General features: G+C 34.3%; 1 protein-coding gene across 1 annotated transcript in view; it reads left to right on the top strand.

The window, feature by feature from the left end:
• Positions 1–26903, top strand: part of SPATA17 (spermatogenesis associated 17) — a gene marked incomplete at its 5' end in the record, with an annotated part of 94172 nt that overhangs the window by 27230 nt on the left and 40039 nt on the right. Inside the window, 1 exon segment of the mRNA XM_082048737.1 lies at positions 11220–11343. Within this exon segment, the coding sequence (XP_081904863.1) occupies positions 11220–11343 (124 nt within the window).

Raw genomic sequence — 26903 nt, 5'->3', positions numbered from 1 at the left:
ATTTCCTCATGTATTTTTGTATAGTACTAAACATACCATTAGGAGCAGCAGGTTAGACATTAAGCTTTACTTCACTTGTATCCAAAGAAAGATTTTTATTCTGAGTGTGTAGAAAGAAATTTGAGATCCTTGCATTTACTCATTGGACCAAATAGTCTGTGATGTAGCTGATTACTTTTGGTGAAGGTAGAATAAAACAGGTGTGACAACATAGTATTGTAGAATAACAATAGTTTTATACCTGTGCGCTTTGAAAGTGCTGTAGTGTCTGGATAGATTTTTTTTTTTTTTATTTTGAAATAGGTCTGTTAGAATTACTGACATCTTGTAAAACATTTTCTGTGCAAGGAAACTGCCTAATCTTAGTATTTTATATTGTCTTACACAGACAGATTTCACAGCCTTGTATTTTGTCTAAAGTAGGATCTTCAGTGTAAAATAAGTGGAAAAGGGGAAGAGGTACAGTTTCATTAAGCTCTAACATATCATTGACTGTCAGGTAGGTCTTGTTATGCTGTCCATCCTCATTTAACTATCCCACAAGATCTCTTAATGAAGTTAAGCCCCAAGTTCACTCCAGTAATTCTGTGGCAAGAGTTTGTGCAATGTAACAATTCATCACTTGTCAGGAAGGCACTTTTAGTTTATACATTTAATAAGGGCATCCTCTAGCTTGGTTAATTAGAAGTGAACAGTTTGCATATTTACTAAATGCGGAGTGTCATTGCCACCACGGCCTATTGCCTACATGAATTATTTCTCTATCTGCAATAAACAGCTGGGTAATTATTACTGCCATAATCAGATAAATTCCCTCTGTAAGGCTTTTCTTACATGGCAATTCTTTGAACTCATCCAAAGCTGAACAAAATTTATGAACTCCAGCAGCTAGGCCACTTTTTCATAGTGTAGTGTCCCTGTTCCCTATTTCAAGGACATGTAGAGTATCATAAATATTGTGTAAATTAGGAGGATAAATATGATTACCTAAAGATTACATATTAATAAACTTGATTTTCAAAATATAATTTTCAGGTTGTAACTGATTAAATTATAGCAGTTCTGGTTTTATCTAATTGTAGAGACATGACAGGCCATCTATATACAGGCTATACTAGGTTATCAGGGAATTGCTCTACCACTTGGAGACTAAAGACTCATGGAAAAGTATATAAATATATTTCATGTGCCTTTTGGAGAACTAGTCATTTCAGCTGTTTAGGTCGTTAGAAGTATGACAAATTTTATGTGCCATTTACTTAACTCACTTAAAGCAGTTACTTTGTCATTAAAACAAGGTGATGGTTCTTTTTGGTGTGCAATTTTCAGTTTGATAATGAAGCATAAAATTTAAATGCATGAATTGATGTTTTACTTTAGAAAATTAGATATTTCTTTATTTGTAGAAGCAATTTGTGTACAAAAGATTATGTAACTAAGCTTGCTTTATGCTCTCCAGATATTACAGCTCATATGTGAGTGTATCTACAAATACATGACTGAGTTCTTAATTTACACATACAGCTTTTCCAGAACGTGTGGGAATGTGGCAAATTTTTGAGCTCTTCGAAGGAACAAAAGAAAACCAAAAGACACAAGTGTCATTTTTTCTTTTTAATTGATGCACAACAGTCCATTTGATTTAAGACCACAAGTCTTTTTGATTACAATGTGTCTGTGTCTGAGTGCAAATAGACAATTGGTATTAGCTTCTCACATACTTCATAACTCCTTGTTGAATAACTAGTAAATCTCACAATTTCACAAAATACTCAGAGATAGGAGGAATATTAAGGAAGACCAAACTAAGTAAGATATTCTTTGGCACTTGCATTAGCCCATGGAAGGCTTTTGAGGCTAGTCTGCCGTTCTCATTTCCCATTTATGTGGCAGAAATAGAGACTACAGTGGTGAAGGCCTTTGAAAGGAGCCACACCACAGCTGCATTTTGTTATTGTAAGTGTGGTGTCTATACATTGCATTTTTGCAAGTTCATGATCTGGTTTTTGACTGAGTATGTGAAGGCTTATTGATCTTTCTTGGATGTTTCTTTTTTTTTTTCTATGTTGGAAAATTATGGTCTTTCCTTTTATATTGGTATATCCTATACTATCCCACAACGTGTCATAGAATTGCATGAGATGCAAAGCAGTATATGGTCTCACAAAACCACTAATTTTATTTTAAAAGAAAAATGTCCAAAATGAAAAAAAGAAAAAAAAGATACTTTAAAAATAGTCTCTGTTAATTTTTTTTTATTTTCTAGATCATTATAAATAGACCGTTTTGTTATCTAAGAAGAGTTTGTTGTCTTAAGTACTCAGTAAGAGAAAAAAAATGGAAAAACTAATTGTCTTCTATTTTTACAGTCTAGAACATAACAATGAATAACAAAAGAAGTTTTGTTTTGTTTTGTTTTTTTCTAGTGATGCTCAAAATAATCTTATTCTGAATCAGATGGTTTAGTCTGACTCCAGATTCATCACCAGTATCATATCTATCAATAAGAAGTTTATAACAAAGCCTATTAAGCTCTCGATGAACAACCTAGTCTTGATTTAAGAACATCAGAATATAGAATGCACCTTTTTTTATTCTAATCTAGGAGTTAATTACCTTTGGTCTTCAGAGTATGTCCCATATTTCCCCATTGAAATAGTTTAATTTTTATCTTTGAACCATTGCTTCTTGTTAAATCCTTTTCTACTGAACACTCCTTTAATATTCACATTAATCTAGCCACCTTTTAATATTCTCTATGCAAAACATAAACAATGGAGGGCACTGCAGGATGTTTTCTCTCTGCTTAAAATAATTTTTTAGACCATTTTGGACAGGCTTTCAAACATTCTTTAACATGCTATCAGAACTCAGCACAGTTACGGTGCATACAAAATAAAAGAAAAATAACGTTTTTCCTTCTGATGTATTGTCGGCTTGTGCATTGATTTATATACCTTTTCAATCACAGTATCATAAAAGAGTTTCTTAATCTCTATGAATACTACTCATAATAACCCCTTTAAAAGCCATAGTTCCTCAAACTGTGAGCATGATGCTTTTAAGACATGCAAAACTTTTACTTATTATCCCCCTTTCAAATTCTTCAGGCTCTTTATCTCATAGGGATAATTAAGTGAATCCATTAAGTTACTTATGCTTGACAGAGGAGCTAAATCCCAGTGTTTTACCTTGAACTTCATAGTTCCTACTGCCTCCAAACCAAACTGACATGATGAAGTATTTCAAGAAAGCAACATTTTCCACCCCTGTTCTGCAAGTAGGCTATTCTTTTCTTGTCCGATTAACTACATGATGGCAAAATGTTTACAGACTCATCTCAAACTAATTTGAGCGTGGCACCCTAAATAATGCAGAACTCATTAGCCTTCTTCTACTTGTTGGTGGGAGGCCTCACCACCACCTAGCATAGTGCTTAGCTATTCAAGAAGGAATCTGGTACTCAGAGCAGAAAATTATGTGCTTAGGCATATACAACAGAACCTAATATTAGAAGTACTCTTTAGGTGTGAATAATTGGACGCCTAAATATATGGTTAAATGTAGTCTGGTTTATATGGTAGAAACCAAATTTGAGAGAATAGACTTTAATTCTGAGTGTAATATCTTGCATGCCATACTAAAAAATGCCTGATTTTTGGGGGGTGTTGATTACTTCAAAGTTATCAAGACAGTAAGAGATAAGGTTTCCTAGCACTTCTGGAAATTGAGATCTACTTGATAATGTCAGTTTGGTAATTAGCCACTGCTGTGAAATCACATACAAATAGCACTGCAGTATTTATAAATGCATCACATCTCTCTCAAAATAATTGCATTTGCTACATAAAAAATATTCTAATTTGCTATGCCTTTTCTAGTGTTTTATGCTTCATTAAAAATGACATCATAGGTGCTCAAGTGGTAGCACTGTTCCATGAATATGGAATTTGAGAAAACCATCAGGTACTGTGAAAATCGCTATAAAGTTCTGAGATTTGGCATTACTGCTCTGCTATACGTAATGGGTCAATACATAAAAGCTCTCCCTGCCTTGCCATTGTAAAACGCGTTTAATGTGATCAAAGTGTACCATTTTATTTGCAAACATATGCAGACTTTTATATGAAGGTAAGTAAAAAATATGAGTCAGGCAGTAGACCTCAGTCAGATTGTTTCATAATACCCTGAGAGGGAAAATCAACTTAGCTGATGACCTTTAGAAGTTAAAACGTCATGTTTGGTTTCTAAATTACATAATGTTGAATATTGTAAATGTTGCCAAGTACCATATATTAAAGTAAAAGGAACACAGAAATGTCTACATTGTCCTGCGCTGCCGCAGAGAGATAACAGCTTAAATGAGTTCGTTCATGTACTGGGAACAGCTTAACTGTGGCAAAACATAGCGGCATGCTTTCCTCTGGTTATTACAGTGCAGATGGTAGCAGATATAGTCTTCTGGGAATTGCAGTGCCAAAAGATAATGGATACTTTCACATGACATTCACTAGAAAACTTTGAATGGTATTTGGCTGTTATTAGTCATCCTCTTTTATATGTTGCTGGAAAACTTAAGAACATGACTGCTCTATTAGCAGATTAGCACTGTGGTAGAAATGCCCACTGTTGTTAAACTGCTATCAGAATAACTTGTGTTAGGGCTCTGCTATCCATTCTGGGCCAGATCAGCTTTGTTACCCCCAAATACTAATTTCACTGTTTAAGGTAATCAGTTAGGCTGATTTTCCATGAAGGAGTCAATAGAAAACAGACATGGAGCGAAAACATTTTTCCTGTTATAGTTAGCTCTATTAATATAGACCTGAGCGCAAATAAAGTTGAACCAGCATATTTGGATCCAGTTCCTCAGTCAACAGAAGCTTCAGTGTTGTAGTTACTCTTATGCCATATCCCTAATGGGTGAGGTTTACAGTTTAATTAAATCAAAATAATTATGCTAACAAAATATCATCATTTAAATTGAACCTTTTACAAAAATTATTTTTAACTTCATAACATTTTCTGCTGCCAATGAGTTTGAAGTAAATTTAGCTCAAGGATTTATACACATAAGGGAAGAACATTTGAATCAATAAGTTTGCATGTTTCCAGAAAACAGAATAATTTTTAAAGCTATATTACTAGAGAAGTAGTTTTTAAAAAGGTATGAGGAAAAATTCTGTATCAGTTGTTACTGAAACCTGAATTAGAACATTCTGTATAATGGATTAGGGAAAACGCTCCCTCTTTTAAACTGATTCTGCAATCAGTATTTTGAAAAGCTGTTTCAGTCTCTTGAGTAACTGTGCAGCCGTGGAAATTGGAAGGATAAGAAGGGTACATCAGTCTGTTCTTTCCTATCGTCTGGTACACGTTGTGTCCTGATCTTCTGATCTGCACAAGGTGTTCATTCACAGTATGCCCTTCACCACGATGTTCATCGCATTTCCTCCGTAGTATATTGATCACATTGTGGACGTTGACAGTTAAACTGGTATGTCACTTAATTCCATTGACAGTGTACACTATGTAGTTAAGGAAAGCCAGGCAAAATATATTCTACTATGCATAAATTATAATGAGATTTCAAGGTGTAATTAATTTATTTCTGTAAAATTAATACTAATAGAAACTATAGGGTGTTTTTGCATGCCTACACATTAGCTTTTTGTTTTGTTTTGTTTTCATCCTAAGGAGTCCTATTAGTTTCCTATTCACTGTACTGCAATGACAGAGCAGTACCATTCCTCCAGATTTTAAAGAGAGTGTCATGATTAAGTTGTCAAATAGATTGAGTTTAACATTAAAATGAGTAATAATTTTGGACACCCATTTGTGATAGGTCTCCTAGGCAGTGTGATACCTCATACCACAAATAACCGACTGCCTCTTTGAGCATCTCTTTCACTGCAACTTCAGATCAAACATTTTGATCATAGGATTCTATCAGGATACACACAGGAGCATACATCATAACAGAGAGGAGTAAGGAGGTTACAAAGCTGCTCTGTTCTGCTCATTAAGTCTGAACAGCTTCATTTAAAAAATCAGAAAAATGTTGAGGATTATCAAGCCATCTGATACTGCACAGCTAACATAAGTAGGTAGTACTTATGTTCTGTTAAAACATCACATTTAAAGTATAGAGGTCTCCAAACTATTTTTGTGTCCCAGGCTATTCTATACATATATTTCATTTTTTCCTAAATATAATAGATTAAGTCAAATGATATTATCATGGCAGGTCATATTCCTTTCTCACCTACACCAATGTAATGTGAAACCAAGCGGCATGGAGTGGTGTGCCAAAAGTATTGTCCCACTAACTTCATCTTCACTTCCATATTCTCTACGTGAGGAGAGAGGATGATGTATAGTCAGGAAGGTAACATCGATTTAGGTTATCTCCTTTTATGATAATGTTGCCTACTGCCTATGTTGCAGGAATTTTATGATTTGGGGTCTGAACTATTTAATCTCACAATAACTTCATACTCTTTCTGAGTACTCTAGGCAACTATACTTCTCATTGATTTTCTCAGATGCTGTTTACTTCAGTTAATATTATGATTTTATGGTTTTCTGGTCAAAGGACCACAGAACGCCAGTGAAAATGCAAACAGAATGCAATAATTTGATAAAGTTCAATAAATGTAGGTCAACGTGAATTTGTAAAATGATGCAGTTCTATGCAGAATTATGAAAATCTGTATATTGCTGAAATCATCACTTGAAGACCTTTCCAAAAGTGCCAGGAATGATATTATATGTGTGTTTTTAACCTTTATACAGACAGCAGGAGCACTGTCAACTGAATTTGCATCTCATAGCTGGAACCAACACCACTGCCTACTGCATAATGAAGTATCAGAATAACAATAAGTTACCTTGTCATATGAAAATGTTTCATTTTCAAACTATATAAAGCAAATAACTTTATCATTAACGATTCAATAGCTACCTCACAGATTTGTTACAAGATCATTTTTAATTGTGTGTTTTGAGCACACACATTGATAATCCTATGCCTATTTAAAATTACATGAAACATTCCCTATCACAAGGAAAACACAGCTGTATTCACCTTTTTTTTTTAACAAAAGAATGAATATATTCACTTTTTTAAACAAAATAATGCATCCTTCACTTGTGCTAATGAACATTTATATTCTTCTGATTTGTTGAACAATTTTCAGATCATGGTAAGACATTACACTTGTCAAAACTTACACGTTTCCTCTACAAAGATATTCCATAAAAATCTGTGTGGGAGAAACTGTGATTGGACTAAGCTTATATGGGAAGCCAGGTTTGTAGGAACATACTGTAGATAATGAAGATAATGAAAAAATGATGTGCTAAGAAATTACCCCCTTTGTCAGTTGTGACAGTTTAATAAGCAGTACTGCAACAGACAGACTGTTTATAAAAGCAGAGCAATATTATTGATTAACCTAAAACTTATTTTGCTTTTACAGAACTCTTTTTCTCCCTCAAAATTTGGTGAAGCTTTAAAAACACAGGCCATACACTTTGCCCATATTCAGTTCTCCCACTTCACACTGAACCATGACAGGTTCATCCTGAAGCATATTTGGTCCAGAGTCATGTGTCATAGCTGGTATTCATAATACCACATAGTCCCAAGCAAAGACTGCGTACTATTGCTCAATGAACTTAAGCTATACATGAACAAAGGGAAGACTGTCAGTAAGTGTAAGGGTTTAATCCAAAGATCATTTAATTTCAAGAAATTTTCAATTGACTTTAGTGGAATTTGGCTTTAATTTCTCTGAGCAGCCACACATATATGAGGTCATGAGCATGAAACTTCTCAATAAATAGATTTACATGTAAGCTATCTGGAAGTTTAACTCTATTTGGAGGCCTAAGTTTATGTCTTTAGCATCAGTTATGCTTGCACACATTTTTCTATATGGTAGCAGTGAAACTTCCTACACAGTACTTAATGTGTGAGTATTAACCTGCTAATGTATAAAATTGTATGTTCATATCCAGCTACTTATATATTCTGTGCTTTTGTTGCTCCTATTCAAATTCTTGGAAGTATGGTAAGGTAAGATGAAAGTTTCAGGATCAAATAGTTTAGAATTAATCTATTTTTATGCTAAAAACATCTATGCTTTCCAGTCAAGCAGTGTTTGGACTACTACATACTCAGGAGAGAATCATCTTGGGAGCTGTTGTCCCCAAAACAGAATTGTCTGCATATTCTGTACAACTGTACAGGGCAGTGTAATGCATGATGGAAATATTTTAGCACAACTGTCAAGATGTGTGGGCTGAAAAAGTATGCTGGAAATTATTTGCAACTGCTTAAAAAAACTCAAACTTTAAACAGATTATAGTTCAGGATTAAGGAGGATGTGTGACAATCAGGAAAGATCATGATGATTTGGATGATAGTGCTGTCTAAAAAGATCATGAATTGCATTGAATTTCAACAAGTATTTTAGACTTCAATTAATTTCAACAAATTATGATTATTAATCATTCATTCAAAGCAATCCTGTATATTCAGATTAATGACAATGGGAAACGTTTTGCATCCCATTATAATTACGTCTGTTATACAAATTCATATTTTTATCATTGTTTGTGGGTTTTCATCACCAGTTGTGTTCTAAATAACAAAGCTTCTATATCCACTGTTGGGAAGAAGTACATGACTATATAAGAACATGAATAAACTGTAGTAATGTGTTGATAGACATTTCATCAGTTACAGATAGCAGTAGTAAAGCTGAATAAAGGACTCTGCAATCAAAAAGGATCAAGAAATAGTATTAGAAATGGAAAACACGGATCATACACTCTGATATTGAAATTAAAGTGCCATAGAACAAAAGAACAATGGTGGTACTATATACATTTTCTATTTATTAATTTGTTTATGATCGATATAGAACAAAGAGTTTCCAAGTATAAAAGCCTATGTACCTACATGCAGTGACTCTGAAATCTGTACCTTAAGGACAAAGAAAGGTCGACAATCCCTCCAACTCCTAGTTCTTTGTCAAAAATGGACACAGTTAATGAGGTTTGTTTGGTACAGCACAAATTCTCAGACACAGATAGAGATCCTTTCAATGGAAACAAATTTGTTTGGCTTTACCAGGTTACTTAGCGATTAATAATAGCCTTGAGATGCAGGTCAGAAAGGTCATCATCCCCGCTTGCCAACACAATCTAAAATGTGCAGCTAGTCCAGCTCTGCAGGCTTTGAGGCCCCGAAACGCTATGCATAAAGTAAAACAGGCTATTTTCCAACTTCTTTTTTCATATTAATAAGCAATTTTCAAGAGAAGGGTGGCAAAATGGGGGCCATGCCACTCTAAGTAATTCATTTATTTTGCAATTTAATCTTATGTTGGAAAAAAATTACACTGCTGCAAAAGCATAGCATGGTGATTTTTAAACGTCAGTGTGCTTCATAAGTAACCTTGTATGAAATATTGTATTAGCAGCCTTTAGCAGTAAACTGCAACAAAAAGTATTTCCAGAGACTGAAACAGACCCATACATCTTTTCCGATCTTCAATTTATTTCCTTTTCATTCTATTATTTTCTTTTACATTTGAAATAAAACATGTTTAATTACTTGATATTTTACTTCTTTTAGTTGATAAAAACTTGAAAGATAGCATGAAACAAATGAAAATTCTAAATTGCAACTTGTATTTAAGGACGTGATCTCATAGTGTTTGTATTTATAAAGCAATTATTGCTCTCACATATTTTGATGAACTTATTTAACATGATAATAATTAAAATATAAATGATAAATCTGAGCCAGAGTCTTAAAAACACTCTCAGGAGCAGTATGACTTTCCCATGGGATTATTCCTATCAGCGAACTTATTCATATGCATATTTTGACAGGATTTGACCCTTGTCCTCGAGTGTCTTATTTGGTACTCTTTGAAATGACTGAGACAATAAATGTGGACCTCTCTATATAATCTGTTTTGCTGGAATATTTTCATTATCTAGATATGTTAATATATTTTTCTTTGCTTTTTATTTTACTGTATACACACATGCTTAAAAAAAAAGGACTGGAATTTACTCACTTAATTACTTTTTAAACAATCTAAATGCCTGACTGAATATGCTTGGTGTCTTTGGCACACAGGTTAATTTGAACTAGCCATTTCTTAATAACAAAAATAATGAATGTTAATCAAACTAACCTTTTTTTTTAACTGGTTCAAAAATTCCAAATATATGTACTGTACACAATAGCATGGAATTTTGTTTCATATAGAACATTAATTCACTCCACTGTTTGCATAATTTAGGGCAAGCCTGGGTCTATGAAAAAAAGACATTGACAAGAAAATCTACACCCATTTTCTGTTAAAGTTTCCCTCTAAACTTTCAGCTAGAATAATGAGTTTTCTCCATTCTTTGAGAACCTCTATTAGGTACAGTTCCTTGCTTCTTTTATGATGAAAGAATTTTCTATGACTAATTGAATATACAGGCCCACCCATTTAGATAACACTATGTGTTTGCAAACACATACATTTTTTCCAGAGTGGAAAGTGACCTGTGCAAGAAGCCTGGTGTTATGGAAACTTCTCTTGAGGACATTACACACAGAAAAGCTTTACATCCAGTTCTTCTCTATGTTTGCATTCTCAACCTTACAAAAAGCTCAAGGATCTAGGAGTGAATGTCAACTTTTATCCTGTGTTTACTGTCCTCTCTCATTCCATAAGCTCTCACCTGTTTGCAGATCAGAAGGAGGTGTTGCAAGGCTCTACCTGAAACATAAGCGAACAATTTTTACTTTGAAACCATCTGAAGGAATATCACTAAATTATAATAACTTACGCTTAGAGAAATTCAAACCAAAATGACTCTTAAAAGCAGAAAAAGGACATCTATGAATGCTATTTTATCAAACGTTAAAAATACGTAGGCTGACATTCTACAAAAGAGTGAGAAATATGCACTAATATACTATTGATAGTTTTTATAATTTTAATCCTATTTCTTCACAGTTATATCCATGTAGAATCTTGTTGTGGTGGAACTGAATGGATCTGTGTTTTGCCTTCCAGCGGTGTCAGGATACTGCTAATATATAATGGCAGAACATTGTGAATCTATGAAAGGGTTAAAGTAAAATAAAACAGTAGCACATGTTTTATTGTAATAGTATAATTAGCAGACTTATTTTATTACAGGAACGAACTCCAACAGTACACAGAAATGAAGGAAAATGAAGAAAAAAGGAAAGACCTAGAAAAGAAAGAAAAGGAAAAGCAATACCAAGCGCGAAAGATGCATTACCTCCTTAGCACTGAGCAGGTTGGTGGACCTGTCCCTGACAGCTCATGCAAACCACTTGGGCCCCCAGCCTGACAGAGATAAACTAGCAGGCTGAATGGGACATGACTTGTTGAAAAGATATCACAAAGACACTACTTCGAGTTCAATTTAGTGCTTTTCTATAGGCAAGAGCAGGTACCATGACTATTCCGTGACAGCAGCTTCATAGAGGCAGCATCAGCACTGCTGGCAGAAAGAGTCCAAGTCAGCAGTTTGATCTGCCACTGTGATAACACAACACGAAGGGCATAACCTCGCTTTAAAAACTCATTTTGACTGGCTTATTGTTGTGTTGTTGCACTTGTCAAGAGCTAACAAGTTATTAAGCTGAGAAGGGATTTCATTTTTTTTTCCTTTTTTTAATTGAGCTAATGCTTGGATTGGTGCTGTGTTCTGCTTGTTTTTAGGAAAGGTTGTAAATGCAGGTTTTCATCTAAAGCTTTTCCTAGAATTGCCTGAATCAGCTTATTTAGTACGGTTGTTTTCAAATAGAAATGCCTCATAAATTTTAAATATTTACTGATTAATTTGTTTTGTATTGATAAAAGTGGTATTTTTTTTCAAGCTTTCTTACGCAAGCTGCTTTAAAGACAGGTGAATATGGCAGTAGATACACAAAACTGATATGATTCGTAAAGCTTGTGAGTTTGCCTTTTTTTATTGCACTTTTGTGAACTTTTGCAAAAAAAACCCTTTTGTGTCTGTAAGTGCTTGGTGACTGGTTGTTCTTCATATGAATAAGGAGTTAATGTGCAATCAGGGTATGCTAGTATGACCATAGTGCACGCTTTTCGTAAGTTGTTAATTATAATCTGCATGTAAGAACTGCAAATCTTAATGAATATGGGAAAAATACCATGACACTTAGTGTCAGAATATTTAATCTTTCCCTCCATTTCGGAATCATTTGTGATCTATCCAATAAATAGAAATATAGTTTAATTAACTAGATATCAGTTTTGAAAACTCAATTTGTAAACCGAATTTAAGTACTTATATTTGAAAAAAAAAAAGGCATAGAAAAATTTTAGTAAGAAATAGAATAAAAAGTTTTCCGAGGGGAGCTAGTTAATAACTGAAATCATCTCACAATAATTGATTTGTCTAGATGTTGGTCTAAAATATTAAGAATAATCTGTGCAGTGTTTTTATAGTTTTAAACTGTAGAAAATTGTGAATTCTTGTTTCAAACAGAACAATTTATGTAAACAAACACATGAAAAATACTATGTTTACCTGGAGTACAAAAATCATTTGATTAGAGACATTGAGTGACCCGTAGTCTAAAAAGATTTTAGTAAACTTAGTTCACTTCTGATGATACTGGCCTAGCAAGCTGTAACACATTTGTAAGAAATGACAAATAGTGCTTTATTTCAACCATCCACACAGACTGCTGGTAGGGGGCAGCAATAACTATTATGTTCTGATGAATTTAGGTTTCTAATTTTACATAATTAGAGTTTAGCTAGCGGTGGTTTTCAGAACAAAAATATGCTAGGTTTTGCTTGCTGAGATGGTCTGTGAATACTGGTACTTAGAACCAACAGAATTTTCCCTTTATCACAGAACTGTGCTCTAAGAACCATCTTCTTTTGCATGTGGTATTTGGAAACATGAGTGAGTGTAAATAATACAAGACCTAAAGACAACCTGAAAACCAACAAAGATATATATGAACTGCTTATTGCAATCAAAGTCTGTATTCCACAATTGCATATAGTTATAGAATTTGATATTCTATCTTGCTAAGATACAGGGCAAGTTACTTCAGTGCAGAATTTACTGGTTTGATGCTCTATGTCCGACGTTTCACTTTCTATATGCCTTGTGTTCTGATCTGACTACAGCTATGTCTTGCTGTCTTCCAAGGGTAGTTAATTGGATTACTGGGCAAGGTCCATTAATGTCTCAGTAGAACCAGGCAGTAAATTCAACGCTTCTGAGTGAGTTAAGGAAAACATATAGTTTGTAAGTAGAGGGCATAGCAAATGAAAAGAAGAGGTTGATGAGCTAGATTTATTGTAGAGTCATGTATTAACTAAAGCCCAATAAGTTGTAGAGGTCTTCTGCTAAAGTTTGCTACAATCTTTTCTTTCATGCCATGCATAATAAGGCTCAGTGATGGAGCTGAGCCACCTCATGCATCAAGGCTGCAGAGGTACAGGCAGGTTACATGGACAGCATTACAAAATCTGTATTTGTAATAATTGTTTCAAATAAATCCTATAATTTTCAATCCTTTTGTTTTACTACAGGCAAAAAGGGTGAGGAAAGAGTGTTTCCTTACTGACAGAAAGGAACTAAGGAGTTGTTGCTTCTAGTTTTAGTAAAGAAAGACATGTCCAGTTCCATTCTCCATTACCTACAAGCTGAAGCCCAGAAACTCATCTCAGAAGTGTGTTACAGGTTAAATAGGGACATGATCAAACATCGTGGCATTGCATAATGCAGCAGATGATACAGTGATCCTTTCTGGCCTTGGAGTCTGTGAATCTTTTATCGATTGCAGAATTTGCTTGTCTTATTCCACAGATTATATACAAATTTGTGCCCATTCCTATTTGCTAATTTGCATTTCAAAAAGTAATACTTAAGCATACTAGTGTCATGAATGTACAAGAATGTCTACGATGTATATAACAGCATGGTCTATGATGAAGTCAACATGTTTTGTCTTTTTCATGAATTGACTTGCTATTCAAGCATTTATTTCTTCCATAAACTGTTACCTTTATGAGGAAAAAAAAAATGAGGAAGAAATGGATATCAAACTCTGAATTAGTATGCATTATTTGTTGTTCCTGGTACCAGGTATATACACATAGTCTTACACAGACAGATGTGAGCTTGCTTTGATTACTTTCCAAGCCAATCTGGAGCTATAACATGGGGCTGAACCCAAACTAATTAGCCCTGTTGAGAGCCACGGTATATTAGCTCAAGAATTAATGCAGTTACACAGCTTCTGGTCAGCTCAAAATATGGGCAGAATAAGCAAACTCAGGAACAAGGAGTTTGATCTGCTTACAAAATATTATATAGGTATAACTTGGTTTGTCTGCAGTTTTCCACCTTGCTGGGGGGAGGAAACTAACACTGAGAGAAATCATTAGATGATATAAAATGTATGGTATTATACTATAATTTACAATTTTTCTATTTTTTTTTTTTGCAGACAGTTGACTGAGTGTATTTTGCTGTAGAAACTTACCCAAATGACTGTTTCCCATTGCTATGTGTAGAAATACGTTGCATTTACACAAACTTTTTAATCCACATAAGAACTAAGTTGTTCATTTGAATAAAAGAATATTAGTATTCTAGCAAAGAAATTTAAAGAAAAGAAAGTTAAACAAGTTAGTGTATTTGCATAATCAATAATTACTAACAGTAGTCATATTAATTTGCTGTTTTTAATAACATATTAATAATGTATATTAATAATCTAATTATTGACTCTCTGTGAAAGTACAATGCTATTCCTCCTGCCAATTTCAAAACACAGTTCTTTGCTTTACTAAAAAACAGCTACATTTTTTTTCTGTAGTGCCTGTAATATCCATGTAACACAAAGGTAACCCTGTTTATAGGCATAAGAATGGGATTTAGAAAGAATGTAAATTTTTATTTGATTTAAATTAGGTTAGTTGCCAAATAACATCTCGACAAATAAAGCATGAACTCTAAAACTTCCTCGTTATAAAGTACTGAGCTTTTAATCAACTTGCTATATATGCCAGTTGTATCAATAACTAGTCAAGTGACATCTTACACACATGAACTTCTTTTGTTTGAAGGAAATTTCTCCTACGTGATACCCATAATTATGAAAAAAAACCAACAGCCAAGTCCATGCCCTTATTACACGATGAGTTACATTGTCTGCTCCACCTACTGGTTGCTCGGTGCAAGAGATTGCAGTGAAAAATACAGCAAAAAAGTAAATCTGTGAGGTGGCAACTGTGGGACTTCAAAACTGAATTCTGTTTTAAGAATAAAACTCTATGTTTCAGATTTTAAAATTTATATATATTTGTATAACAATGCTTTCCTTCTCTGTTTTTACCTTAACAGTCTGATAAATTCTGCCTTCATGATGAACATGGTAAAAATTGCAGTACATATTTAACACAGCTTTACCTTTGTTAAGAATATTTATTGGTAGCACAATAGAAATAACAGTGCAGATGTATGTTTTTTTCATTATTTTTATCCTTTTTGTCATGAACTGTGTTGTAAGTTCTTATCAAGGCAAATTTTTTCTTACTAGTCCATAATTACAGGATGCTATTTCCACTACAGTGGTAATGATCCTTTTGTTAGCTGCCTTTAATAAATAAACTACTTATTAAATGTGATTTTCTATTATGAACACGTTTACCTATGTAGATGATCCTTCTATAGCCCTGTAGTTCCTCTTCCTGTATCAACAAAATTCACAATAATTGAATAGGTTTTTCCTTCTGCTCTTTGTCATATTAGCAAGGTTGACATTTGTAGAAAGGGCCGTACTTTCCAAAGTGCTGACAAACTGCTTTTAAAGTCAATGGAACACAGAATTGCTGAACACATTGATGGCACTTTGTAGAGGTGGATATAAAGAGCCCACATTTGTTGGAATATGTGGTTGCATGATTCCTGTCGTTGGCATTTCCAGCCTTCCAACAAATTTTGCGGTTGTTCTTTGTCTTAGAGTGACAATTAGAACCAGGTGTATAACAGACTAAATGCAAAGATTCGGTGTCACACTCGAATGCAGACCCATGTTATCTGTTGTTTAAGTATTATACAATAGGTTTAAGTACTAATGTTACAACTTTGTTGTACAAGTTACAAAATCTATGACATATCTTTTAGTCACTGGCAAGACATGAGTTATCTTTTTGAATTGCAGTAGTTCCTTCACTTTTCAGTGCCTGCTTGGTTGTGTCACTATCTCTCTGTTGAGTGAAAGGTAATGTGTTAAGAAATGTGGCTTGGTATTTGCCTATAATTATTCCAATTGAACTGATGCATTGGAAAGAATTACTTGTAGGGATATAATAACTGGTGCTATAAAAGAAAGAAGTACTTTTACATAGTCTTGGATGGGATAACCCTTTCCAGGAAAACATGAACATGTGAGAGAATAACTCTTGAATGATTTAGCACTGTAGAAAACAATTAAAAAACAAAAACAACAAAAAACACCAAACTTTAATAATAATAGTGTCCTGGGGAAGGAAATGTTAGCATCAAGTGAGTAACAGTGAAAAGTTCTACTTTCAGCAATGAGAACTGAGTTTTTCCATTCTTTCTCTGTGCAACAACCTACTCTATAAGCAAATTTCTGTGGACTCTGGATTAGGGCTTTTTTGTATAAAGGTAGCAAAAACATGCCCCAATGTTACTTTTCAGCTTTTGCTTTTCAGACCAGTTTCATTTTGGTTTTCTGTAGTTATTGAAAAACTCTTATCTCTTTTATAAATTCTATCAGTCATTATTTCGTGTTTGTCAGTTCATAGAGTAAAATATTTTAAATTCGAATTCTATTAAATGCTAAAGTATTTTTTATTGCATTTTTCCTTTCAACAGAGATGGCAATTCCTAAACGTAGCACTGATGGTATGTGTCCCCTTTTTACACTACTGGAAATCAGGAGTTAATTCTATTGAAGTTACTGTACTTCCAACAGGTGTAAATGTTTTAAGTAAGGAAGAAAAAAACCCACAAAATCTTTCCTGGAGCAGACTAATGAATATTCAGAAGACACAACTGATTAATATGCTTCTAACCTAATGTGCTGTCCTGTAAGAACTTGAAAAATAATTGGTCTAAAATGACACTGTTTGACACCCACTCTGTCTCTGGACACCTGGCAGTTTTATTCTTATAAAGGTGAGGACTCAGTGGATAAAGCTCTGGCCTTTGATCTTCGGATCCACAGTATAAGAGACAAGGCTGCAAGTTTGGTCATTTGAGCTTAGTCCCGAGTGAACAGTCCACATCACAAAATGATTATACATAATTTGTTACTATTGGCAGTGTCTGTTCAGGAAAGGCCAAGGACTAGCATGAAGAATGAATTAGCTCTTACCTTTTACATTTTATTTCCTTACTCTTTACTGTTGTAATTTTATTATCCTGTCTCTAAAACATTCAGGGAATGAAATTATCATTCATTATAAGTACTCATACTTCCTGAAGATGAACTAAAATGGTTAATTTTTTTTTAATGTAGGTGCCCCAATCACTGAACATCCCCACCTATCCATGGGTGTTTAATATCCACTCATCACTTCTCTGCCAAGAAGACAGGTATTTCTGAGTACTTTCCAAAGCTTGTACCATAAAAAAAATCTCATTTAAATCAAAGAGGAGAGAGTGAGCTTTCCTAGCTCTCAGGCAGGCTGGCAGCTACGTTTAAATAGCATTAGTATATAAAACACTTCCTTCTTACAATATTTGTGACAGGTATGTTTGATCAGAAAGCTTTCTTTGAGTATTCACTTCCACAGTGGAAGCCAGATGTACCGGTCTGTTCACAGGTATTCACTATAGTAAAACCATCCACTCTTGTGTCTCATATGGCACTACACACACAATCTCATTTCACTTGAAAGGAATCTCCATTAATGCTGCTTAGTGTTTCTGTCTAAAAGAAGTACAAAGTAAGGCAAACTGAAAGCAGGCACTAACTGAGATGTTTGTAGTTCTGGAAGACGTAGTACCCCAACAAAGAGAAATGTTTATGTCTAGAAGTTAGTTCCACTCAATTTGGATTCCAAAAATGACCTTTAAGTGATTTGCACACACTATCAAAAATCTTTAGTTCTCCTAGAATCTGAGTCCAGCTTTGCCCCTTTGGGATCACTCATGCTGGGAACACTTGGGACTGTAATTCTACTACTCAGCACAGTATCATGGTGATGTAAAAAGAAGGCAAGTGCTGGAAGCCAACGTATACCTCCAGAATCTATCTGGTGCTCACTCTGCCAAAACCGTTTAGTGAAAAAGTTTACAACTTCCATAGATTTTCTAATTTTGCTCCTCTCCTTTTCAATCAGCTTTTCTTTTTCTCTAAGAAGACGTCTTTGTTTCCCTAGAGAGGGCAAGTACAATAAAAATCAAAACTGAGATGACAAACGTGGTGATCTTCATGCCCGGAAAAGGGTAACTCCATAGGTTAGGGAGCAGTGGGAAGAGGATAAGGAAGTACTATGTGCTGACACCATAACCAGCCTCCATAACCTGCCTCCTGTAAGAAATAATGGGCTATGCCCCATTTTAGTTGTATTTCTCCCCAGTGTCGGTGAAAAGTACTTCCTTCCCATTCACTTTTCTCATTAGTCTCAGTGTAGCACAAGTGGTAAGTGAAAGTGCTTCCAACAGAAATCAGTAATTTCTCCCTTTGCCACACTTCCCAGAAAACAAAATATTTGTGTCCTATTTTTTTTAAAGACAGTGAGTGAATGAGCTTAAAAATAAAACAGATTTAATAATTTTAAGCATGTTGTGTGACAGTATTGCAAACTCTATTTTTCCTAAAGGCTGCTTACTACAGAATCATTTCAGTTTGTTTGATAACTTGATACCTGTGCAAAGAAATGAGAAAGACTTTACACTGAAAAATCATCTGTCATTAGAAAGAGCTTAACAAATGATAGGATGTAAAGTTTGAGTGCTGCCTTGTGACTGATCCTATGCAAGCTTAGTTGTTTAAAGGCATATCCATGTAGACATGGCAATATTTCTCAGAGCTTCTATCTTGTTACTAGCCGTGTCACTCATACTAAACGTATATTATTATAGCATAGTGGCATCTCTGTATCTACCATGTATTACAGCACTTAGCATCTCTGCATCTAGCATTAATCATTTAAAAATCCACTGTCTAGAAGGTTCCCTGTACTTAAAACATTATTTTTCAGCACCTGAATTGCATAATCTCTATTTGTGTGGATTTTTTCTAGACAACAAACTTCTTGCTTAACTCCTGTGGGTAGGATTAATGGCAGAGTTTAAAGCACAAGCTGTGTGATCTATCAAAAGTGTACATGCTGAGATCTTAGAAAAACATGACCACATTTTGTGTTTTACTGTCAATTGGGGTGGAAAAAGGACTGGATTGCTGCAGGGTAGGAAAACTGATAGGAGTGAGTTATATATTGAATGTTGGCTTTGTGTATGATGTAATAAACATATTTATGAAAGAATCTATGTTGAAAAGAAATCACAATGTATTGCAAATATCAGTTAAATAGCTCACACACAGAGCCCCATTCACACACACAATCACAGAGTGAAACTCCACTGACATTCCTGAAATTGTTACTCAGATAAATTTGGTTGATGTGTAGTAGTCCAGCTGGTGTTTATACAAGCTTGACATGACATATGGTCTTGCTCAGGTAATTTTTGAAACTATTATATCAGAAGAAGTACATGCTAAGTAAGAGATAAGTGCTTAAGAAGAGGGAGGTTAGTAATGGCATGGGAGAAGTCACTAAGATAAAATGCCGTACATTTCTCAACAGCAAACCTTCCTGTTGATTAAGAAGTGGCGCTGATGGTATCCTTGCTTTAATGAGACTTCAAGATGAGTGATGTATGCACCAATTCTTTTGGTTTTTGTTTTTTTGTTTTGTTTGTTTGTTTGTTTGTTTTCAGCTCCTAGGCAGTGAATAGTATAATGGTAAAGCTCTTTCATTAACTTGCACAGTTTATTCAATATTAAGTGCTTTTGTTTAGTATCTATTATATAGTGTTAATTTGGGAATTATGTCTGTCCTGTAACAGAAGTGATGAAAACTGCAGATCTTCCCCCATCTATTTTTTTTTAACCTTTATCTTGCATGTTTCTTTGCTTCCAGTTTTTCTGCTTTAACAACCTTTTAATAGAATCTTCATCTTCTCATTTTTTTTTCTTATTACTCCACTCTTTTCTACTCATTTCTGACTACATTTACTAATCTGACTAACATGGCTCTGTTCCCTCTTCTTTATTCTTTCCTGTATACAATACTATGACCTCCAATTAAACCTCCTCCTCATTGTTTATTGGTCTAATTGAAGATTGCTCTGTTAAACATACGACCACTTCAAGTTTTTAGTCATTGTCTAATCCTATAGGTTTACTGCAGCAAATTGTTTAATAAATCTGTCAGAATCTATGTCTGTGAGGGAAAATTCACATGTAAGCACAATGCAACACATGAGAAACAATGAAAAGCAATGAAATGTCACATTGTTTGGTTGCATATAAGCATTTTTTGAGAATTGAATTATTTTTTTGTTAACAAAGGAAATAACCATATGATTTCCATTTCTATCTATCTAACTGTTAAGAAGAGCTTCTACCATCTTCTGGTATGTTGTTGTAAGTAACTCTTGGTGTTACAAATTCAAAGACACTAAATGGTATAATTACAAGGATTTTTCTCAATCCAGTGAGAAAAGGAGTGAATTTTGAGGTGATTTTTTCTTACAAAGCTGATGTTTTCCATTATGACAATGATAGTATATGGAATTTTCATTTTAAAGATGTAAATAATATGGCACATATAAATAAGTATTTTAAGTCTCTGAAATCTTCTCACAAGCATAAAGAATTTTAGCCTCAAAATAACCCTATGAAGTAAGAAAATATAGTCTGTGTGTTCATATGCAGTTATTGAGATGTGGAAGAATAAAAGCACCGTCAGAGATTGTTCTTCAGACTAAGCTCTTTAATTCCCATTTATACAGGGTGGTTGTAGAAACAGATTGGTTTTCAGAAATTCCTAGAATTTTATGTGATCCCATACTCACTCCAGAACTTCTTAAAGAAAAAAATGATAAGATTAGTGGAATTTCCCATTCCTGTTTTAAAAATACAGTTGTTAAGAAAGTTAAAATGTATTTGTCTGCTTGTTTTGAAATCAGTTAGAAGTCAAATGAGAAGTCAGTGGGAGAACTTTCAACGCTATCTCTGCTTTGTGTCTTCATCATAAGAGTGTTGTTTCCCGTGCCATCGCTCTCCCATTCATGTTATTATCCCTGATCTAGTCAAGTCGTCAAGTGCCTGTGTAAGAATTAGGTTTGACAGAATGAGCCTCAGTCAAAGAGAGAATCAATGAAAGGTGGAGACTTTTTTGGGATGCCTCTGCGTTTGCCGGGATGCTGTGCTTTGGATATTGTGCCACAATGATCCATGCATTGAACTAAGAGTTTGTTTCTCTTTTGTTTTGCTACCTGAATACCCAAGCAGTTGGTACCTGTTTGGAGACTCAATAGGAGTTTTCTTTCTTGCAATTGAACTTAGTGCATGTGCAGGTTTAGAGGTTGATTTTATGGTCTGTGGCCAGGATGTTGGACTTGAATGTTTCCTTAACACCTCATTGTAGAGGCCATAAAATTGCAGTCTGGTTTACTCACAAATGTGCATTTAAAACATGATTGCACTTTTATTTTGATATCAAGCAAATATTTCACAGATGAAAAGGACTTTACAATCTGAAGGCAGAATAACAATAATTAATGCTTCCATTACACTGTTTAAACAGAATATATATTAAGAAGAAGACAGGTAATTAATCCCACTTGAAAGAATATACACTACTCATCACTCATTTATGAATTCTTCAGTCTCTGCGTAAAAGCAGTATCTCAAACAAAGCTAAAATACCTTAGGTACAGTAACAGGCTAGGTTCTCCAATTCCTATTTAGATGAAATTCCTGAGAGTGTATTTTATAAGGATTACAGGATCAGGCCTAAGGATTAGCATTAGCTCAGTGAGAGCTGAACCTACATGTATAAAGCTGGGTGACATTTTTCCTATTGTCAGCCACAGTATGGAAATTTTGCCTTGAATTGCAATGTTGAACCACACTATGATATTTTTCCAGTGTCTGAATAAAGTTTAAACTATATTTCTTAATTGTTAATGTAAAAAATGTGTTAATAATAGTTTAAAAGTCACAGATTACTCCTAGTAGAAAACATTCTAATATGCTTAAATATTTTGATGTTTCAAAATTGAATTCATGGACATAGTTTTACTATACTTGTTGCTAGAACAGTATTTACAGAATTTTTATAGATGGCTCTTTCCCCAATAAATTTAATATTGAAAATACTACACTTTTATTTTCACAATATATGGAATATTCTGATAGCCTGCAATAAACCAGTTATTTAGAAATTTGAAAATCCTTTTATTTTACAGATATGGTTGCAGCATCATTTAAACACCTTTTTTTTTTTTTTTTCCTTGTGAATCATTAATGTTTTAAGGTATTTCTTTTACCTCCTAGAGAAACTATATCTGGGGATTAACAAGATTGTTCACTGGAATTCATGTGGAAGCATAACTGCAGTAGCTGAGAAATGATCATGTTTCCTTTTAGTTCTCAGCAAGAGTAATTGAATGTTGAATATCTTACTAAACGCTGGACTGTGACAGTGTGTTAACACTCCGACTATCTCCTAACAGCAGGGCAATTATTTGCTGAGTGGGATTTTTATAAATCCCCTGGCAGTAGTATGTCCTGATAATTATGATGAAGTGCACTGGTCAGTGTTGATTCAGCAATCCCATCTCTAGCAAATATTTCATTCACAGCTCTCCTTCATGCTTTTACTTTTATGGCTTTTAAAGATCTCTTGCCTCTCCTCTCAGCTTGCTTAGGTTTTCTACAAATTACAATGGAGCAAAAAAGGATTTTCAAGTTAAGTCCCTATTTTGTTGAAGTCCTTTCCTTCTCATTTAACTCCTTCTTAAGAGACCAGAATGAGAAAGTAGGACTTTATTTAGGTTCTTACTGTGACAATTACTTGCAAAATCTTCCTCCTTCAAAGCTGTTTTTTTCAAGATTAAATGTCTGTTAGAAAAACCCATTTATAATAATGATGTATGTTGATTATTTCAGAAATTCAGAGTCGATATAGAGAAGTAATTAAAACAGATCATACCTTTATTATAGTTTAGCTAAATTAGAATAAAAAATATCATAAATATATGAGGATACACTTTCTATTGACTTTATGTTTATCTTTTATCATCAACTCAATTTCATTGATTTTTAATTTTGCATGTGCGTAATTATTTGCAGTGCAGTAGCTACACTGTACCTACTAGGGAATATTTTGTTTGGAATTTTATATGTAGACTTTGCAGCATTTAAAACTGTTCATGTTTTATTATACTGCTTGGGATCGACGATCTTTTCTACCTGCACCTTTTTCTTTCCTTTCTTGCTTTCTTCTTTCTATTTCTTTTGCTGCTCGCTTCCTTCATAGTTTAACTTTCAAGAGGCAAGCTCCTTAATAATTTATGTATTGTATTCCAGGAAAAAAAAAACAGTTACATTTCTACATATAGAAATTATAAACAGGAAAAGACAAAAATGGATGTTCTACAGCATAGACTAAATATAGGCTTACAGGTGGAAGCAATGCAGAATATATGAAAAAAAAAGAAACAAGCAAACAAACAAAAACCAAACCAAACCAAACCAAAACCCAAACCACCAACTAAACAGGGAACAAATTTTTTCTTTGCTCATGTTTATTAAGTGAATATTTGTTTTCTTATGATTTTTTTCTTTTTATGCCACCATTAATTATAAAGATAAGAAAATGATTGGGAGGAAACTAAAGGATAGAGAATGATAGAGTGTTAGAAATGCAAAATGATTCAAAATATTAATGTACTGCTAAGGATGACTGGGTAACAAATGGTACATTTGCCAGTATGCTTGACCTGACACAATTAATATTCCAGGTCATGCTTGGGTTTCCATGATGGAAGGTCTGAGGCAGAGAATTCTAGGGGAAAAATATATCTATTGTATAACTCATTTCTTTCAATTTCTCTCTTTTTTTTTTTTTTTTGATTTTCCCTTACAAATCAGAACCATAGCCTTAAAAAAAAAAAAAAAAAAAATTAAAAAAAAATCTGTTCTTTCACACCTCATTTGCCATATTCACCACTGGGCCACCATTCACCAGAAGGGCCTGATGCAAGGAGGTCAGTAAGAAGCTATTAGCAGAGTTCCCTCCTGAGATTTCTTTGGTATTATTGAGGTGGAAGTTAGCATGACAGTACTGCAAATAACTCAGTTGTAGGTTTTTTTAACAGCACAGATTTCCCCATAGTGTTTGTCACTTTAGAAAATTGTTCCTGGAAATAAAGTCCCAGAAAGCTGGCGTTGACAGAGGACCTTTATGGCTGTGAAGAACACTGGTACATAAAATGTGTCATTCTCCCTGTAGACAAAAGATACTTTCTGTAACTTACAATATTTTGGAGAGTAACATGTTTTCTTATGGACTGAAGGTGGGGAAAATATTGGAATCAAAGTATGACGTAGTATTTCAAACAAATACCCTTCTGCCACTGAAAAAGCAATATTAACTACAATGGTTTCGTAGTTGAGAGAATATTGTATTAAAGTAAGGAAAAGATGAAGTAATGCTTTTAACACATTGTACTGGTCTCAAAAAGATATGCAAATTCATTAAATACCAAAGACTTTGATCCTTCAGATTCTTAGATTTCTGCAGGCTGCCAGCTCCTTGCAGAGTGTAGAGGGAACAGGGCATCCATCAGTGCATTGCACTTGTGCAAGAAAATAAGACTCTGATTTGCAGAGATATTTAAAAGTGAATGGAATAAATTTTGCCAGAGGTTGGTCTGAAGTTGAAAGTAGAATCAAACTCATCCCTTTGTCCCTCCTACCAAACTCTGCCAATTTTAAGTCTAGACCTAAAATCTTACCACAAACCTTGGGGAATTTAGAATAAGTTAGCACTAATTTTATCTAGATACTAAGTCTGCTGATTGCTCTGCTATCTGTCTGTTTGAATACTTAAACAGATATAATTAAAATATACAGTAATTAACAAGGATTGCTTGAAAAATTATTTTTTAAAAATGCACTTCATAATCAATTTTGACCCAGATCTTAAAGAGTTTCAAGTGTAGAAGAAGTAACAACTTTTAAAGTGTCCAACTGGCCTCACTGAAGCTCCAAATCCATTTTCATAGCTGGTACACTAACTGTATGTTTAACCTGACAGCATGTCAAAAAAGAACAGCAAAAGTAGTTCTTTCTTAGGACACCTTTTTGGCAACAATAATTCTAAAGACACTGAATCAAAGGATTCCCACATTTATTATGGGCTGGTTTGGTGTCATTAGAAGTCCTAAAATCCAATCCTATTTGTGCACCTTGGAGTATTTGTCAGCATCTCACAGTGTTCCAACTCTTTATAAACTATATTTTTTTCTACTGCCAAACATTGAAACAAATAAATGTCAAGTAGAATATACTTGGTATCTCAGTAGAGATTGCAAAATGAAGTTTCAGAAAGCCATTACACTCATTGAGCCATTTACATTTGCTTTAAGTATGACTAATAGAAGAAATGCCAGACAAAAGCAGAGCCCAGACAGCACATCATTTTAAGGTTATTCTTGCCTGTAACTCTTCAGAGGAAAAATGTCTAAGTTATTTAAGATGTTGTAACACCTCCTACCCAGCACCCCCACCCTAAGAGGAAACAAAAAACCCAAACCTGTGCTTTGTAGATTGAATTTTTTGTTGTTGTTGTTAATATTTCCTACTCAATTTGCTCTTCAGCTTTTTTATTTATTTTCTTTTTTAAAGAAAAGGTTGAAAAAGGGGTATAAATTTTGGGCAGATGCAGACCTGATCAGGATATGCTGCTGATCCACAAATCCATGCCTGCCACCTTCAGAGAGTTGTCATTATGTGATAGTGGTTTATTCTAGATCATCCTTATTCTTCATGGTGCACATAGAGAAGTTTTCCTTCTGAAAGCATTTACATTTTCAGTGACACTGTAGTTTTCTATAAAATATGTGTGTGTTTCTCCCACTAGCAGGGGACACATGGCATGGCTAGAATACAGTCACCACATTAGGCAGGATACAACAGCTGAAGATAGGTGGCATCGGAATGGGTGGAAAAAGATAAAGTAAAAATATAAGGAGTGGTTCAGTGAAATGGAGAAATGGTAGTCACAGGCAATTGCTTTTCTATTTTGCTGTCATCTACAGAATGAAGACAAAAATTCATTGATCAGACTATAGGCAGAGCCAATGGCTATGGTAGGACTAATGGGTGAAGAGCCAGCATGACTATTGCATGGAGTTGCTTTGTATATCTCCAACATGGAATCTAATTTGTATGGAAGACCTTAACCATATTTGAGAGAACTTGTGTAACAAGTATATAACGTAAATCTACTCAGTCAATGTGGAACAGTGCAGTAAAGCCTGAGACAACATATGGAACTTATGTTTTTGTAGCGCTTACAGGTCACTGAGTATTTGCAAACAAAAAGGTACTGGGCTGAAAAGAAAACTGCAATAGGACAATGTATGAAATACTACAAAAATAATAACAGCATTAGGAGGATCTGTAACTTTATGAGATGTTTATGTAAGAGCCAAACTTGTAGAACCAAATGTTCAAGAAGCAGCTAGACTTCACAGTCCATACAGACCCGGAATTTCACATTCACTCCAGCGATTCTGCTTACCGACTA

The sequence above is a fragment of the Streptopelia decaocto genome (genome assembly GCF_964273445.1).
Source record: "Streptopelia decaocto genome assembly, chromosome: 3".
NCBI classification, from domain to species: Eukaryota; Metazoa; Chordata; class Aves; order Columbiformes; family Columbidae; genus Streptopelia; species Streptopelia decaocto.
Note: the sequence above shows the minus strand (reverse complement) of the source record. Positions and strands in the feature narration are given on the sequence as shown.